Here is an 18,517-nt window from a genome sequence, read left to right on the forward strand (position 1 = left end):
ATTACTTTACAAGACAGCTGAAAAAGACAAAAATATATAAGAAAAAACACGTCTCTTTTTTTACCTCAATCTGTAAAGTTTCATTAAAATTGAAAGCGACATTTCGCTCATTAAAGGTGGGTACTTATTATTTTAACTTATTATTAATTTACATAAATCATAGAGTGTCAGATATAAAATACGCATCAGTATTTTTTTTTTCCTTTTTTTTTTCTTTTTTAGAATACGCAAAGATTGTGGACCTTCAGCGAATTTGGAATTTATTTAAACATTTATTATTTATGAATTCAACAACGACAAAAGTTTCTGCCGACTGTATTTTAAATGTTTAGGGGAAGGTCTCAAGAAATCACGTAAATCACAAAAACGTGGATTGCGTCAAATATCAAAGACGCGAGGGGATTTTCCAGAACAATAAAACATTTATTTGCCGGATTTATAGAGATTCTCTCGTGGGAAAATTCGTTAAGTGAGTTTGCACAAAATTCACTATCATCTTTTATGCGGAAGAAGGGTGCTGACTAATAGTCAATTTTTGGAGGGAACTTAATCTTTATGAATCATCCTACAAGGAATATAAAAAATCTATTTTTTACTTGCAAGAAAGGAAAGAAATATTTCTTCAGTCGTATATTATATATATTCAATAAGTCCGAAACCAAAACATTAAATAGTATCAATAAATTTCGTTTCATGAAATTACAGTTGCGATCTATCGTTCGTAATTACAAGTTGTAAATTACATGTAGATCGTTACTAACCGACTCATCGGGTAAATGAAAAATACCCGAATATGAAAAATACTCGAGTACTCTACAAATGTTACCAGGATAGTTTCAGATAACTTATATTTTTCTATGAGATAATAAAACTTTAAAACAATTAATTATTTTAAATTAGATATTCTTATTTTTGTATAGTTATATCGATAAAGCAATATTTTCAATTAATAGATAATTATATTTTGAGCTAACAATATTTGCAGCGATTGAAAATCAATAGTAAAATGAAAGTTACAGTCTTTGAAAATACGTGCAATATAAGTATGGCTGTAACTCTATCAGATTTGTATTTTTTATTTACCTGGGTATCTTACCAAGTATCCGGATACAATAGTACTTGAGTAATATCTTATATTTCAAGATAGAACCGGGTACTTGAGTATTTAAGAACCATTGTATAGATCATCTAAAATTGAAAGCGTGAATATATATCTTGGTTATTTTTTATGATAGAAAAAAAATTGACTAAAAAATATCTTTACAAAATAGAACAATTATATGTCTGTAACTAATAATGCTGTAAATAGATCTATTGCATCGATGAGCTTTAAAAGGTTATATCTTTTTAATAATGATCAAAATAGGAGAGTAGGTTACGAATTTACCTTGGTTTCGATTAATAATTTTTATATAAGTAAAAAAATTAAACTTCATTTTAAAAAAATATCGACTATCTTCATATCATGAAAATTATGAGTTTCAGATAAAAATCTATACCTCGCCTATGCTAGTTTTTATTAAAGTATTCACGCTTTCAGTTTTAAGTGACTTAGTCGATAGATAGATTTTGTTAGTATCTTTGAAACATTATTTTCATATTTTTTAAAGTTATTTTCCAGTAATTATTATACATGAAATTCATATTTGCCGTATCAATTACCTTGACCAAGTAAAACGTTGGTTTATATATCGTGTTTTTGCTAAGTGCAAATGAAAGAAATTAACAAATTATTAATATTACCGGTATACAATTTTCACAAAATTATTAAACAATTAAATTTATTTTGTTTTATTTAATTATATAATGAACGGCAGTCTTATAAAGTAACCCAAATGAGAGTGTCCTTTCATTTTTTATGTGTATGGATTCTTCGTATCCTGTTTTAAGTATTAATTATAATAAATAAGTATGATTTGTTGTTTGAGGAATATCAGTATTGTCCACTTTACGAGGCTCGTTCGAAACAGTGCCACGAATGCTTACGTTTCACAGCAACAAAGATTATTTCGAATGATACAATATTTTCGTCATAAATTAAACAATCTCTGGTAGGGAAACATTATAAAGCAACATGTAAGTCATTAACAAAATTTCCTCTCTCTCTCTCTCAAAACTACTTCTAAAAAAAGAAATCATCCGAAAGATCTAGTGACTTATCTCCCACATTGATATATCCATCTCTGGAATTAATATCCATAAGAAAATATTTTTATGAAAAAAAAGAAAAATAATAATAATAATAATAATAATAATAATAATAATAATAATAATAATAATAATAATAAAACACTTATTTAGAAGTTTGGTTTGTTCTTTACTACATTTTTTTAAATAAAAATAGTGAACATCCTTGCAATAAAAATATCATGTAAATGTATTTACTTAATTTCTTCGCGTTATGTGTCTAATATGGAATGAACAAATAAAAGACGTTTCGTATATCGTAAATCACATTATATCGATGAAATAGCTAACAGAAAGAAACGGTATTGACTGAATGTTGATACGAAGGAAGCAAACTGTATTTCGGTGAGGTAGTTTATCACATTATTTTCTCTCCAAACTCACGACTTTTCCTCGACTCGTTGGGATTAGTTTAACACGCACAAACCGAGCCTAGACACGTGCCACTATTTATCGTTTTTATACCTTTCCATTGTTTGCCTTGTTCCAGTTAGTTAAGTTCTAATTTATAGAAAGAGTGAGAGAGAGGAAGAGAGAGAGAGAGAGAGAGAGAGAGAGAGAGAGAATAGATATAAGAGAATTTCGTAAAAACACTCTTTGGCCCTTTTATTTTCTTTTTGCAACATGAAAGCCAAGAAAATACGCTATCGAATCGTAGCGACGTTTTATTCGATCAATGTAGGACTCAGTATAGATCGTTGATCCGATATAAACTGTCGACGAACGTTTCTAGATCTACATAAGAAATTTATCACGAAGAAAATTGACCGAAAAGAAAAATTGTTTATGCAAAATACTGAATAAGAATCTAAGAAGAGTTTACTTATAGAATACATTTAATTCTTTCTCATTGTAATAAATGATAACTTCTAAATCATTCATTATCCTTTTTTACGATGTATTGTTTATATGAATAAGGATCGTAGATATTTATTAAATTTTCTTCCTTTTTAAAAAGAAAACCTCGAAATTTTCGTTATCGGAGTTACAACTAACTGGTCTTAGCAATGTATTTTAAACTTTTATCGATTTTCAGAGAATTAATCTCTATTTATATATATATATAATCGTATCGTTGTCGTACCGTGTCCAAACATTTATATACGATTGGTGACCGTTCATGGATGTGACGATCAATTTGAGGCCAGACGTTATAGCGTCATGCACGGATAAGACACGTTCAGATAGGTTTATACAAGTCCGTGCTCTGGTTGTCTTTTCATGGTGAGACCCAGAAACAAGCAAAATATAACTCGGAGGCTATAAAATGTTACCGAAGGACGCCCAGAGAACAGATGGTGATGAACACGGCACATATGATGTATAAACTGTTACATATAAAACTATAATAACCAATTCGAGTTCAGCGCTCAGCTGGAAGACTGAATAGCTATGGTGTGGTTGTATATAAATGGATCTTTGAGCTTCGATATGGATGTATATCATACGACACGAACACGAATTCATGGATATTAACAAAAAGGATTAAAAGAGAGATTACCATTTTCGTCGTATAAACATATCACTAGATTAGAATGGCTTTTTTCTTTTTTTTCTCTTTTTTCTTTTTTTTTCTTTTTGGAAAGCTATTTTCTTTCATTTTAATCATTGAATTTCGTTAAAATAGATAAAAAGAATGTATAATAGTAAAGAATGAGGTATACTAATATCAATTGTAGTAATTAATCTAACCGGATGTTTATCATTTAATTAATATCTTATACAATATAAATTTTATAATTGTGTGCAACGTTTAAATGATCTTTTACAAAACGTTCGTTCGGTTTAATGTATAACTAATTTATTTCTATTTAATAATCTGATGTCACAAGTAATAATGATGAATCAATCGTTTGATATACAAGGATGTTCAAGGATATTAGGTATTAATAAATTCAATAGTCGATGGTTAAGATAGTCGATTAAATGAATAGAACCGACAGGTAATAGAGTTTGATATGTAGTAATTAATCTGACTGGATATCTCTGTATTTTATTGAAAATTTACATACGTGAAAAGTGAAAAATCTTTTAACTTTTCGCAACGATTAAAACATCAATCAATATCAAATTATAGATAGTTGTATAGTTTAAATGCATTCTTGATTTTTTTTCGATTAATTTATAGCTTTTAAAACGATAACGATGCACCGTTTACTTATACGATATAAAAGATACAAGTATTGTTAGCGAGATCTTCTAAACATGTAAGTATCGATCTTTACGTAATAGATATTCAAGTTAATCGCCTCCTCTTTTTCGTATTTATGTAACCAAAGTTTACAGTTATGCAACAATAAATGCTTAAATATATAATATATAATATATATATATATATATATATATATATATATATATATATATATATATGTACACATACATATAATCCGTGTAAACAAAATATCATATATTAATAATTCAAACGAAATGATACAAAAATTAAATAATAATAACAATTCATATATAGATGTGTGAAACAATTGAACCACCAATTATATAAAATTTCGCGATTAATTTTTCATCTGCGAAATAGCCATGTGAAATGAAAAAGAAATAAATATGTACATCCAAGTCCGTTAATCTTCCATTATATCTCTATTTGACAATGTTTTATTACTTTTAGTTCGATCATCGACCGAATTTCGTCTGGTATGTTTTATTACAAACACGAAAAGAGAATTTTACAAATCAGCAAAAATTTCTTACGGGCAAGTTCTCAAAATGATATTTTAAATCGACGACTCGTATTTTCTTTATTTCTCTCTCTCTCTCTCTCTCTCTCTCTCTCTCTCTCTCCCTCTCCCTCTCCCTCTCTTTTTCCTAAGCTCAGCTATTTTTCAAACTTCTCCCTCGTGGGGTTCCCCAGCACGTACTAAAACCAGATTGCTCGTTTTCACGCGACCAGTATGCCAATGACTTTTTCAACATTTCCTTATGTTTTCACCTATCTCAAAATTATCTGTGATAATTTGCATAGGATTACCCGAGAACGTGGACATTAATCCAATTTCAAATTGCAAAAATTTCAACGCGAGGATATAAACGTAATATTTTTTAACGAACGGTGCTTCAAGAACTCGTTTCAGATAATGAAAATGTTAAAGTGTTTCTTAATTGTTATATCCACAATTTGCGAAATAGGAATATTTTTCTTTTTGTTTTTTTTATTTTTTTTTATGATCCTATATACCAACAAATTGTTATTTAAAGCTGCTTACTATATTATGGGACGTTTACAAAAAAAAAAAATATTGATTTAATAATTTTTCAAAAATTTGAAAATATGTACTATATATAACTTGGATATTTATGTGGTTGCCTACAGAGAATTATCTCTTTTGCTCGCACCCTATCGGTCTACGTCGAGCCTCCGAAGGTATAACGATTAATTACATTGTGGACTGCCTGTTAACTGAAACAACGCTTTCTATGTGCATATTATGTACTACATATATATATGTATATATATAGTATAAACTCGCAAGTATAACTTATCGTCGACATTTACATTCTAAATATAACATTACTTCTATCTCATTTTCACGTGTAATAAAGAGATCCGGCTTTTGGTAATGAAGGACAGATTTAAGCAAGCGTTCGTACGTCCCAATTAGTTATCCTACAATGAGAACATTTATAGAAATTGTCGTTTCTCTTTTTTATTGATAATCCATTATGTATATATTTATGTAAAAATATATGTTACTTATACGTATAAGTGTACAGATTTATATATATATATATATATATATATATATATTCACAGTGTTATATATGTATATATTTAAACTAATATAAACGAGTGCAAAAGTTAAATACGAAGTTATTTATACATATTACCAAAGAAAAAAAAGATTATTAGAATTAATAGATATATCAATAAATACATATATCAATATTTTATAAAAACTATTATAGAACATTAATATATATGTATATTAAATTACTTTATATATATATATATATATATACTAACTATATTATAAATTATATTATAAATTATATATATTAAGAAAGACATGTAGGGTGTTTACAACTGATTTTGAATTTTTACATGCACTTTATAACTAACTCAAAATCTCATTTATTAAACTATTTTGTAACTTCAATTATATTTAGTTATTTTCTTGAATATAGATGGATATTTTGTATATACATATGTATGTAGATATATTAATAATTATAAATTATATTTTAATATACTATATGAAATACGTAACTGTGTATACATATATATGTATATATATATTTTTTTATTATACTTTATTAACAAATATTATTAAGTAATATCATAAATTATGATTTAATCAACATGATACTGGTTTATATGAGATCGAACATTAGCAATTAACGCGCGAACTTTTTAGTTAGGAATTAATTGTAATAAAGAAGGAGAGAAGGTAGGAAAAAAGAAAGGACAACTAAATATAAGAACACTTCGAAGCCAAGTAAATAATACATTATAAATAATATTTATTTGTCCAAATATAAATTTGTTCGAATTAGACAAGTTTGATATCATCGAAACCATCGTTATACCGTTAAAATTAAAAAAATATTGAAATTGTATCACACTTAACCACATTTCGATTTTTCTTAGTAACAATTATTATAACATTAACGGGATATAATGCTCTTTTACTTTTATAGATAATAAGCGAAGGGATTATCCTGTACGGATGAAATTGAAAGATAGTAAAAAATGAAATGAAAGCGATATTCAATATTGTGAGATAATTTAATATAAAATACCCAGGCAAAAACGTTTATGCATAGGTGTATCGTAGAAATTATAGATAGGTGTATGGTAGAAAACAAATAATGAAAATATTGATGAAATAAAGGACACACTCCTTTTCAATATTACAAGTAATATTGACAATTAGTTGCACGAAGCGCGATATGAAGCTTATCAAAAATTGCACAAATTCTTATCGCTCGGCGAAGTATTCGAAAATCATTATCGCTTTTATCAAAACATCGAAGCGATGATTGATTCATCGAAGCGAATTTAAAAATTATACCATCCGTCGTATCAAATACTTCCTTATATCTTGATGAATATTTCATGAAATTTTCACGGTAGTTTCATTTGGTCAGCATGAAATTTCTCGGAAGAGATTAAGTGAACTTGAAAAATTAGTATTGCGGTCGCGTACAAGGATCAATTTTTAATCATTTGGAAATAATGCAGTTGTATAGAATATTAATGAAATATATTCAAATTTCCTCTCTCTCTCTTTCTCTATCTATCTATCTATCTTTTCTCTAACTCTTTCACGGTCTTTCTCTTCCTCTCTTTGCTTCTCTCTATCCTTTTTCACGGCCTTTCTCTCCTTCTCTTTACTTCTCTCTATTTCTTTCATGATCTTTCTCTACCTCTTTTTCTTCTTCTTCCTCTTTTTCTTCCTTTCCTATCTACTCAAATTTCCGGATTATCATCATCGAATGGATTTTTCTACATTACCTATATTCGCCACTAAGTTTTTCACCAAGATTCCTATTTCATTTTCAGATTACTTCCTCTAAGTTTTCTCTTTCTCTCTCTCTCTCTCTCTCTCTCTCTCTCTCTCTCTTTCTCTCTTTCTCTCTCACTTTTTTAATGAAATCATTAGTGACTTTTTATATTCTTAAGTTAATTTTATTCAGTCGTAAATTATGCAATGAATAAAATGAATTTTGTCGAACTACGTGTAAAATATTTCCTTTCCTCTTTTTTCTCCCTCTTTCTCTCTCTCTCTCTCTCTCTCTCTCTCTTTTTCTCTCTCTCTCTCTCTCTCTCTCCCTTTTTTTTTTAAAGAAGAAGTTCCTGCATGAATAAATTCGTCGTTTCTTTTCTAAAAGAAGACTGTTATTTTTGAACAGTCTTTCTAAAAAATATAAAAAAACTTAAAGCTTGGTATTTAACTTTTTACATTTATCGTGACGATAGAAATTTCTTATTCTTTAATGAGTTTATTTTATTATTAATTTTACTTGAAATATCCAAAAACTATTTATATAATATCTATGTATGAAGAAATTTTCAAGAAATTTACATAACAATCCGTATTTAAATAATCGAGAGAAATGAGAAGATATTTTTGATTAAGAAAAATATATTTGATAATTTTGAGTATAGAAATATTGTTTAACAAAAAATAGTTTTTCTTTTCTAAAGATATATTACAATCCCTTACGTAATTGTATGAATTCGATACTGCCTATAGTAAATATAAAAGAATGACAGGTATTAATTATCCATCTTGTTCTACTATTACTCATCGAGATAAAACTTTGACGAATAATATCCGAATGAAGAAAAGAAGTTTTGGTACTCTTGTCTCTTTGAGAGTAACTACGTGCTGAGAATTAGTATAAGCGAGCAAATATTGATTGAGTATTTTCTTGAACAAATGAGAGAATATTAAAAAGCGAAATATAAGAGGGGTGAAAAAAAAATTTGAATAGAAGGAATATTCATTCTATGATTCTTTTTTACGAATTTTTTTATATTTTCTTTGAAATTTAACAAATAAGATTATCTCATTCGGCAAGTCCTCTTTTTATTTTTTCTCTCTTTTTTCTTTTTTTTTTATTTGTTTTTACGAGTTCAAGAGATAACACGGAATGTCAAAAAAAGTAAGAGAGTAAAGTAGACATTACAAGGTTGGTAATGAGTATGTAGTACGAAACAAAACTAAGAATGTAATTTGTTGGAACATGGACATGAAAGTGCTTCGTGTTCGGTTAATAAGGTCAACATCATGGATAGTAAAGTAAACGAGGAGGGAAAAAATTAAAGCTGGCTGCGGCACTAGGCTTTGTTTACATTTCGAGTATGTGGCTAAATCCAAGCGAGCGAAACAATATAGAAACGTGTGCTTTTCTAAATAAACTGTAATCGCGAATAAAATTTCAAAGATCATTATCAAACGATTTTCGATTTTGAGAAGAATTTTTAGAATTTCTATCGAGTAAATTTTAATAGTAAAAAAATCGGACCATGGAGATAGTTATTATAAATGAGCATTTAAATAAAAAAAAGAAAGAAGGAGTTATAATAACTCTTAAGTTATCCATTAAAAATTGCTAATATTACAAATATTACTTCGAAAGTTTAAAAATTAATTAATGTATCCTTTGTTAATTTTATTAAGAACTATTCAGATTTTTCGTATAGAAAATTGATCGGTCGATGATCGATGCCCATATCGAGGAAAGGATTGATCATTTAAGACCCGTATGCTTCACTTGAAATCGAAATTGTAGTTTACAGAATAATAACTAAAATTTGCAAGGCAAATATTATTGATAGAACGCGTTGAATAATGCCGGAATAGATTTTTATCGAATTGGAAATTAACCTGATTTATCTTAAAATTACTTGCTGGTTTCATATTAAATTAAATATTTTTTTTTCTATACGATCTAAAAAATTCGACTGAAATTAAATATTTTTCACGTTATTTAATAGTTATAAATTCAATGTAACTTAACAATTGTAAATCTTAATAAAACTTATAAATCTTTCTGAAAGACAAAAGGAAAGAAAAACATCATGAAACGCGTTTCTTGTTTCAAACAAATCTATCTCTATAAAAGAAGGAAATAATAAATGGTAAAAAGATAGTAAATAAAAAATGCTCTAGAAAAAAGAAAAAAATGAGAAGGATATAAATAAAAAGGAAACTCTTACGTTGGTTATCGAACACCGATATTGAATGAAACGATTGTCATTATCAGGTTTTAACGCAAGAGCATCGTGTGTCGCGTGTGTAAATCGATTTACTGAAGTTTAACGACAATGGCGGTCTCGATATATTCAGAAAATATAGCGAGAAAGAGCTTACGGGACGACGTTGGTCGATAAAATGATCCGGCGAGCGTTATTTTCACGAAAGACATCTTTCTTTTTTCGATCGATCGCCGACGACAAGGATTGAAATCCTCGAAGCTATTAAGTTGAGTTAGCGAGTAAATCAAGAACATAATTGCGTAATACATCTCTAAGAGAGACGAGAATTTCTTTTTTCTTCTTGCGATGACCTCCATACCGAACGACCAATCGAAAACCTTCTATCTTTTCCTTCATTCTCATTTACCAACTAGTCCGCATCAGATTTCACAAATAAGATCTGCTATACATGTACTACTTACATAGATTCTAGCTTATTGCAAGTGGTCCAGAAAGTCTCAAGATTCCCGGTTCAATCGATCCGTACAGCTATTCCCCCCTCCCTCCCATTCTCTCTCTCTCTCTCTCTCTCCCTCTCTCTCTCTCTTATTTCCATTCTCTTTTTTATGTTCTCTTTCGATTTCTCGTCGCCTGGATCGAGTATACTTCGCCTTGGAAATCAATCGACTTCTACTACCAAGCGAATAAACCTTTCGTTCAATCGAGTTCGTTGTAAAAAAAAAAAAAAAAAAAAAAAAAACATTGGTTCAATGAAAAAACCAGACATTAAAAAGACGAAATAAGACATTGAAATCGTGTCCAACGTAAGCATACTTTACGAAGTTTTTAGTGTCCACTAAAAATCGTTTTGAAGTATAAAATGAAAATGCAAAAAACATGGCGTGATAAGGAGAGAAATGATAAGATAGATGTACTACTTCTTTGTTTTCTCTCTTTTTTCACTTCCCCTATCTACATATCAAAATTTTCCACTATCCTCTCTCTCTTTCTCTCTCTCTCTCTCTCTCTCTCTCTCTTTCTTTCTCTTTTAAACTTTTCCTTTTCCTGGATCTATTTTCTTTCTCACTTTTACTTTTATTCTTTTTCCCTCGCTCTCGTACGTATATGACGTCTCACAACCCTGGGCAGACTCATTAACGATGAACGAGGGTCGAGTAAGAAGAAACGGAAAAAGGAAATGAAAAAGAGAAGACATAGAGGAAAAACGCTAGGATGGTGTGCTACAGCGGAAAAACTGTTTTTAAAATTATGAAATCCATGAAATATGTTCAAAAAGTAAAAAATAACTAATTAAATGCATATTTCTAGAAAATTAATAAGGTATTATGAAATTATTGTAATAATAATAATAGTAATATTGGTAATAATAGTAATAAACTTAATGAAGATCTTTTAATCCGGTATATAAAAATTACGTAAAATATTTTATTTTCATACGACAATAATCGAAGTTAGATCTTTAGGATTTTTAATTTTTAGAGCAATTGATTATTTGATATGCTTTAAATAAAGAAATTAAATTGGCCGATTACAGTTGGATATAATTATTTGTTCGACATAACCTTAATATTAGTTTTTAAAAAATTGAATGGAAAACATGTTTAACTTGATCACATGTCATGAATTGTAATAATGTAAAATAATATTTTACTATGCAGGAAAAGATAATAAAAAATCAGACTTTTTGTTCAATAATCATAAGTTATGTACTTGTAGAAAAAGTTCCCAAAGATATTTTTTTCAATTGTTTCCAATGAAAAGAAAAGAACAATAACCATAATTGGCCGCTACCAACTGAAGGTTACTTTCTTCCTCTGGCATGTATAATGAAAGGAAAATACAAAAAAAAACCGGAATTTTAAGGAAATTTGCATCCTGATTCTTTTTTATTTATTATCCTCAAATTTGCATATTCATTTTATAAAACGAAAATCGTTAGGAAAAGTTTGTTTGCCGCTTGTTAATTAATCGTAAATTAATTAAAATACTGAAATGTATTCGCATAAAGCTGTATTATTCTTATTTACATTACTTGTAGCCATTTTATCGCAGTGTTCCCAAGTCACTGAATAAAATTATTCGGAAGCTTTTAGCCAAAAGATTGGACGAAGATTGATTGGAAAACATTTAATAAGATTTACTTTTAGTAAATCACTCGTATCTTAGAGAAAAATTGCATCATCAGGAAATGCTATATTTGGATTAAAAACTCTTGGATTATATTATACTCATTTAATATGGAAATTATCTTTCGATATGTATTTTTCTTGGATGTTTATAATAATATTTATTTTACATCTAAGATGAAGAAAATTTCCATAATAATTTATCTATTATAATTTATAACATGCAACAAATAAGATATTTTTCATGAATTGCAACGATTTAAGATAAAACAGAGATACTTCTATTAAAGATACTGTTTGCTTTTTAAGTACAACTTCATTACAAGAAAATATTTCCAAAAAGTAAAAAATAACCAGAGAGAGAGAGAGAGAGAGAGAGAGAGAGAGAGAGAGAGAGAGAGAGAGTGTGTGTTATTAGAAAGATTAAAATTTTTGCTTTATCGGCGACATAGAAATATTTATTGAAAATAAGACGGATGAAATAGAGTTGCATTTAATTATCCAAAAGTACAAAACTAAACATCTGTTCAAGAATGAACATTTATTTTCATAAATTTTACTATCACAGAACATTATCTTATAAACTTATTTGACGTAATATATCACAAGTGAATTAATTAAAATTAGAAGTCAAAAGTTAAAAATAAATGTTATTCTGATCCAAAATGTAAGTAGTACATCTGTAATTTTAATTAGGCAAAGGAATTTCTAATTGAATTTCGAAATTGATTAAGCTCTATTCGATTTAGTCTGTCATTTGTTATAAAATTTCATAATTAATTACACGAAAATAAAGTGCAGAATAGTTTGTCGCAATAATGTATATAAAGCTCGCTTAAATCAAATTTGATTAATATTACTTTTAATATATGCTATTAAAACAGGTTTTTTTTTTGACGAATGAGGCCGATCTAAGGACTTAGAGAATTGATCTAACTAAATAACAAAATATAAGAATGTTAAAAAAATTGATAGAAAAATTGATAAAAAAGTTGATAGAAAAATGACGTTTGTAATAACAGATATGCTATCATTATATCTACTATTTCTCTTAGATTTATCAAAGAGATTAAGTCAATCTAATCTTTAATCTTTAATAAATATTTTTACCATTCTATCATCTTGATTTATCGAGATTTTGATGTAATAAACAACAAATAAGTTATTTAATTCGACAATATATATCATTGGTATCGGAAAGATATCTGTTTTTCTTTTTCAAATGAAAGAAAAAGTTAGACCGACAAAATTTCGATTTAAATTTTTAACATAGCTATAACGAACTGTTTATCAAAACGAAGAAGACCAAAGCTTTAAGAAGTTCGTCAATAATTTAAAGGAAAGCATCGACGTGTAAATCCAAAACTGACTTTGCTTTCTTCCTTGAAATGACAAAACTTTTAAATCCACGAAGTTTCCTTTTCCCAGTATATTCCAAGAAAACGGTGACATAAATCTCGACGGGAACATTGAGACTCGTTGCGAGTTGTATAAAAATATGTCACTTTTGCTTTGAAGCAATTTCCAGAAAACAATAAATCGATAAAAATCAAAGAGAACTAAGAACTCTTCCATATAGAATAAATTACATTCGAGAAGTTTAATAATCGAAAAAATAAACCTGTAATCAATAAGTTAGGCTATATAATCACAAGCATATATCTAAAACTATAAATCTTTATCTATATAAAATTATGGTTTCAGGATACTTTCTATTTTATAGAAAGTATTTCCATGAGAATACTAAACTATCGATCGATCGGACTGAAAACTTGTTTTTCGTGCGATATTTCCTTGAATGTTACTTTTAAAAAAAGAATAGTTAGATATATCTTATGCAGGATAATTTCGTAAATGGTCTTGAGATTTTCGTTCGACCAAAGTTCCAAGTTTCAAAAAACCAAATCCGAGATAGTACAGTTAGTTTCGAACCGTTAAAGAACTCTTGATACTCTCTCAACTGAATGACAGAGTTTTGAATCACTTAATAAATATCCAAAATAAAGGAATAATAATTTATATACCAATAGGGAAAATCGACTCAAAACACTTCATCTATTTCTAATTTTGCATAACAAGCTTGTAAGTAGATGAACAATCAAGAATTGAGACATTTGATATTAAGTGCAAAATCGTGGAACTTAAAAACTCGTGTAGTTAAGTTAGTTAAGAATATGTAATCTTGTCATTTTTCGTCAATGATAAATATTTTCCAACTTAATTAAAAAAAAAATAAATAAATAAAAATAACAATAATATAATATAATAATAGCTATATATGTGATAATAGTAAAAAAGGTGATAATAATAATAAAAATGATAATAGAAGTAGTAATAATCTAACAGAGAAGTATAATGGAACATAACAATGAGATATTTCTTTATAGATTTATATTCTCCCTGATAAATTAATCGAAAAGAACAGAAACAATGTATATAAGTAAAAACTTATTCCCGATTATAAAGACACACACAGTGGTTGGAAGTCATAAAAACTTATGATTGATTGACGGAAAAGTTTGAGATATGCAAAGTCATGGAGGGTTCAAGAGTTTCAGGTCAATTAAAAGCTGCTTCAATGGTTTCTCCGTTTCTTCTCTTTCTTTCCCATTAAATACAATCAATAGTTCACGGATAGGTAATGTAACTCATTTAAAATATTCGATTTTCGAAGGATTCGTTTTGAAAATTCATGTTTTTTTTTCATTTATTTTTCTATATATTTATTTATTATTTATATATTATGATTGTATATATTATTACTGTATTAATTGTATGATATTTTGCTTATTATTTGGTATTGAGCTTGATTTCCGAATTTAATAATTATTCTCAATCGACGAGTGATGGTCCATATGGCGCCATGCGTTTTCCTGCTTCGGGAAAATTGCCATTCGAAAGAAAAACAGTCAGTTGTCTATGAACAACTAATGATACGACGACAAATACTCATCCTTTTTATGTATGTACGCCAGTATACATGGTTTTTGTAATAAAAGTAGAGCAAACTAATCTAACTTACGGTGCTTGCGTCCACTAACCACTAAACTGAGTTCAGTGAAACTATAGGATCAATGTAATAACCGAGCTAAACTACTCGAAGCTGTAGTTACTTATATATTTTGTCTATTGTTCCTCTAAAGAGATCTGGAACTTTTGTTGCGCTTGATTAAAAAATTAAAAAAAAAAAAGAAAAGAAAAGAAATCAATAAAACGTTCGATATACTTATAGATAATAAATATTTATTTTTATAGTTTCGCAATAAGAAGTTGGTTTAACAAAAAAAGAAATGAGTGAAAAAAACTGAGGAAATAATATTATTTAATTACATTATTATATGACGTTATGAGCGTAAATTAAACAAAAATTGATAAACTAGTCTTCATCAATATTTTCATCGATTATAGCCATTATATCAGTTGAATTAAACAAATGCGTTAATATATCAATTTCAAATAATTCTTAATAGCTTTAAAATCTTTAGGAAAATCTTTATTATTAATATCCGTCCAATATTCTCAAATAATAATAGTAATCTTTCAACTAAACAGCCGTTCGATCGATATAGTTTTCTTCCTTTTTCTCTTTCTCCCATTCTGGTTATTGTTAGTATGCTTGAGTTATTACTATCGATGAAACAACAAAAGTGTAACAGCTCCATGCTGTTTCATCAATGAGAATGCCAAACACAGCTGACGACATTGTCGAAGAGGAAATGTCCGAATAACTTTGATAGAAATAAAAGGTTCGATGACATAATTAAATATTGCTTTACTTTTTTACGAATAATTATAACAATCTTTTTCTATGAATATTTTTCATACTCTTTTGAAACAATTTATAAATTAAAAATAAGTGAAATAAAAAAATTGTAATTTTTTGAAATTATAACTTTTATCATTTTTAAAAAATACAATTCAAAAGAACTCACAAAAGAAGAAAATTATTATTTGCTAAAAGTTTAATCCAAATATCTAAAATAAGTAACTTTTTGAAATTACCATTTTTTTTTAATTTCTTAAAACTTTTATACTTTTCTTTTTTCTTTTTTAATAAAAACTATGCGAACTAGTTCGCATCGACGCGTATGGAAAAATAAACGATATTGCTGGAAAAGATCAAAATTAGATATTTAGAAGGATTTGCGAAACAACGTACATGCTTTTGTTCCTTACAATTTCATTTATATTCGTGCCCTCGAGGAAAATAGTTCTGTGAAAAGTGGTAGTCGGTAATGAAAATTCCAAGGCTTCACCTATTGTCATTACTCGACTACACTTATCCAACTATCTTATCATCTTTAGAAAAGTAAGATCATTTTTTTTTCTTCTCGCAGCTCATGTATTTTTTTCTTTTTTATTTTTTCTTTTTCTCTTCTATCTTAATCTACGTAACAGACACGAGAGAAGTACACTTGATTTTTAGCAAAATATTCGATAGTAGAGAAAGCATAACGATCGATAATTTTTTGCTTGATACATCATCTTCAAATTTTAAAATGTCATTGAACATATCACGCATTTTCTTAAAATTGATCACATATCATACGATAATTTTGCAAAAGAAGACATGAAAGATCATCTGATCCTGGGAATATAACTTCCAAGTGTAATAATGAATGACGGAGCACTTTGAGATCAACGAAGATTTCCAAAGTGTAAGATGAATGCCGCCTAGTGATCCGATTAAATAAACGAGCGAAATTTATCCCTGCTCGGTTTATTGTTACTAAAATGGAAAGTAGGAAAGTGTGGGGTTAGACCTCGTTGATTTAAAACTGTCGCAACCCTTATTCGAAGAATATTTTCTTAATGGCAAAAGTAAAAAAAAAAGTGAGGTGGCAAAGACAGCTAGGTGCATCTTGGCATTTTGCCTGAATGTAATGCATCCATTGAAACTAGGAAAAAGGAAGAAATAAAATACTACAGTATGTACAGAGAAATGTGAAAACTAAGACGTTTATGTATATTCAGAGATACTTTGAAAAATCCTAAAAGAACAAATTATAATAGTTATTTTACGTTATTTCGACGATCTTTATCAATTCAATTTAATATTTTAATATTTTATTTATAAATTTATTTATGATTAATCACGAATAAGCCATTAACAAATGATTAATTAGAAGAGAAAGAAATGAATATGATTGAAAGTATATGTTAATTAAAAAAAAATAAAAATAAAATAAAATAAAATATTTAAAAATACGATGAAAAAAGCTAGAGTTAAAATCAAGAGGAACAACATTTGGTAAAAAATATGCAAATAGCAAAGAGGACGTAGTATGTTGCAGGTTTCATCATGATCATTTCGTGGACGACGAAATGAAACGAAAGATGTGAGTTATTTAGCATGCACCTCGAGATTAGCTTGCATCCCGTTTTAAAACATTCTTTGGACGTCACTCAAATAAAGATGCTACACTCTATCAGAACTGACAACGTATTTTTGTAGAGTTGCTAGACGTTACTTAATCTCGGATTAATTTCAGAATCCTTTTTTCAATGATAGCTGAATTATGCATAAAAGAAATTTCGAGCTTGAAAAATAATTAAAACGTTTAAATCGGAAAATAATTTTAGAAAATAAAAATAAATGATTATATGAACTAAGATAATGTTCATATCAATTTTATATATTTTTTCTTATCACGTTATCACTTTATCAGGTCATTCTTTTCAACTATCATAAACAAACATGTAATTTGTTTTAATACATGAAAAAGACATCGTGAAAGTAATATAATTTAAATCAAGAGTACAAAAATTTATCGATAAAATGTATTGTTTTGTAATTTCCTTGAAACGATGTTCCATTTCAATCGATGGTGAAATAGAATGAAGGAAAAGTGAAAAAACAAACATTTCGCATTTGAAGAGTACGCTTACGTTCTCATCTATTTTTCTTTCTTTTATCCTATCGTTCTTATTATCTATCTTTCTCTCTTTCGTTTCTTTATCGTTTGTATGCTCGTACGCAAATATTATAAATCTTAAATGTTATTTAAAAGACCATCCATAAATTTACAATCTCATTTCAGTTAAGGATTAAGAAGCAGATGATATAAAAAAAATAATTTATTTCTCACATCTCTTACTCGCATCCTATCTTATTACTCAAATCTTCTTGTAGTCACGTAATTCCAATTCCAAGATTATGATTTCTATATTCTGCAAAATGAAAAACTATTCTTCTCTCTCTCTCTCTCTCTCTCTCTCTTTCTTTCTCTTTCTTTTTCTTTCTCTCTTTCTCTCCCTCTCTTCTTATTTTTCTTTGTTCGCATCTCATTTTGTTATTAAATAAACAATTAGTTTCATTAATATAAGAAATATTCTGTCCCTTTATTATTTCTTTGAATTTCACTTGTCATGGTATGTAGCATTAACAAACCATTTAGTTCAATAAATATTAAATTTTTATTTATGTTTTATATTTTCATTAGAATTAATTAAAACGTGAGAAAAAATAAAACAAGCTTGGTGTTTTCTCTCAATTTGTATTTAATTATAATTTCTATTTCAATCA

The 18,517-nt window shown here is 27.9% G+C and overlaps 1 protein-coding gene across 5 annotated transcripts in view; it reads left to right on the plus strand.

The window, feature by feature from the left end:
• Positions 1-18,517, plus strand: part of LOC124425182 (B9 domain-containing protein 1) — a 102,804-nt gene that overhangs the window by 32,104 nt on the left and 52,183 nt on the right. Inside the window, exon 5 of one of the 5 annotated variants that reach the window (XM_046965175.1) lies at positions 5,513-5,870. The exons of 3 other annotated variants lie outside the window; for them this stretch is intronic. In XM_046965175.1, coding sequence (XP_046821131.1) covers positions 5,513-5,514 — 2 coding nt within the window. In that variant the 3' untranslated portion in view covers positions 5,515-5,870. Of the gene's footprint in view, positions 1-222; positions 2,207-5,512; positions 5,871-18,517 lie in introns of those variants that run through there. One more of the 5 variants, XM_046965174.1, reaches the window with a different exon arrangement.

Source organism: Vespa crabro, chromosome 6 (genome assembly GCF_910589235.1).
Source record: "Vespa crabro chromosome 6, iyVesCrab1.2, whole genome shotgun sequence".
Classification (NCBI taxonomy): Eukaryota; Metazoa; Arthropoda; class Insecta; order Hymenoptera; family Vespidae; genus Vespa; species Vespa crabro.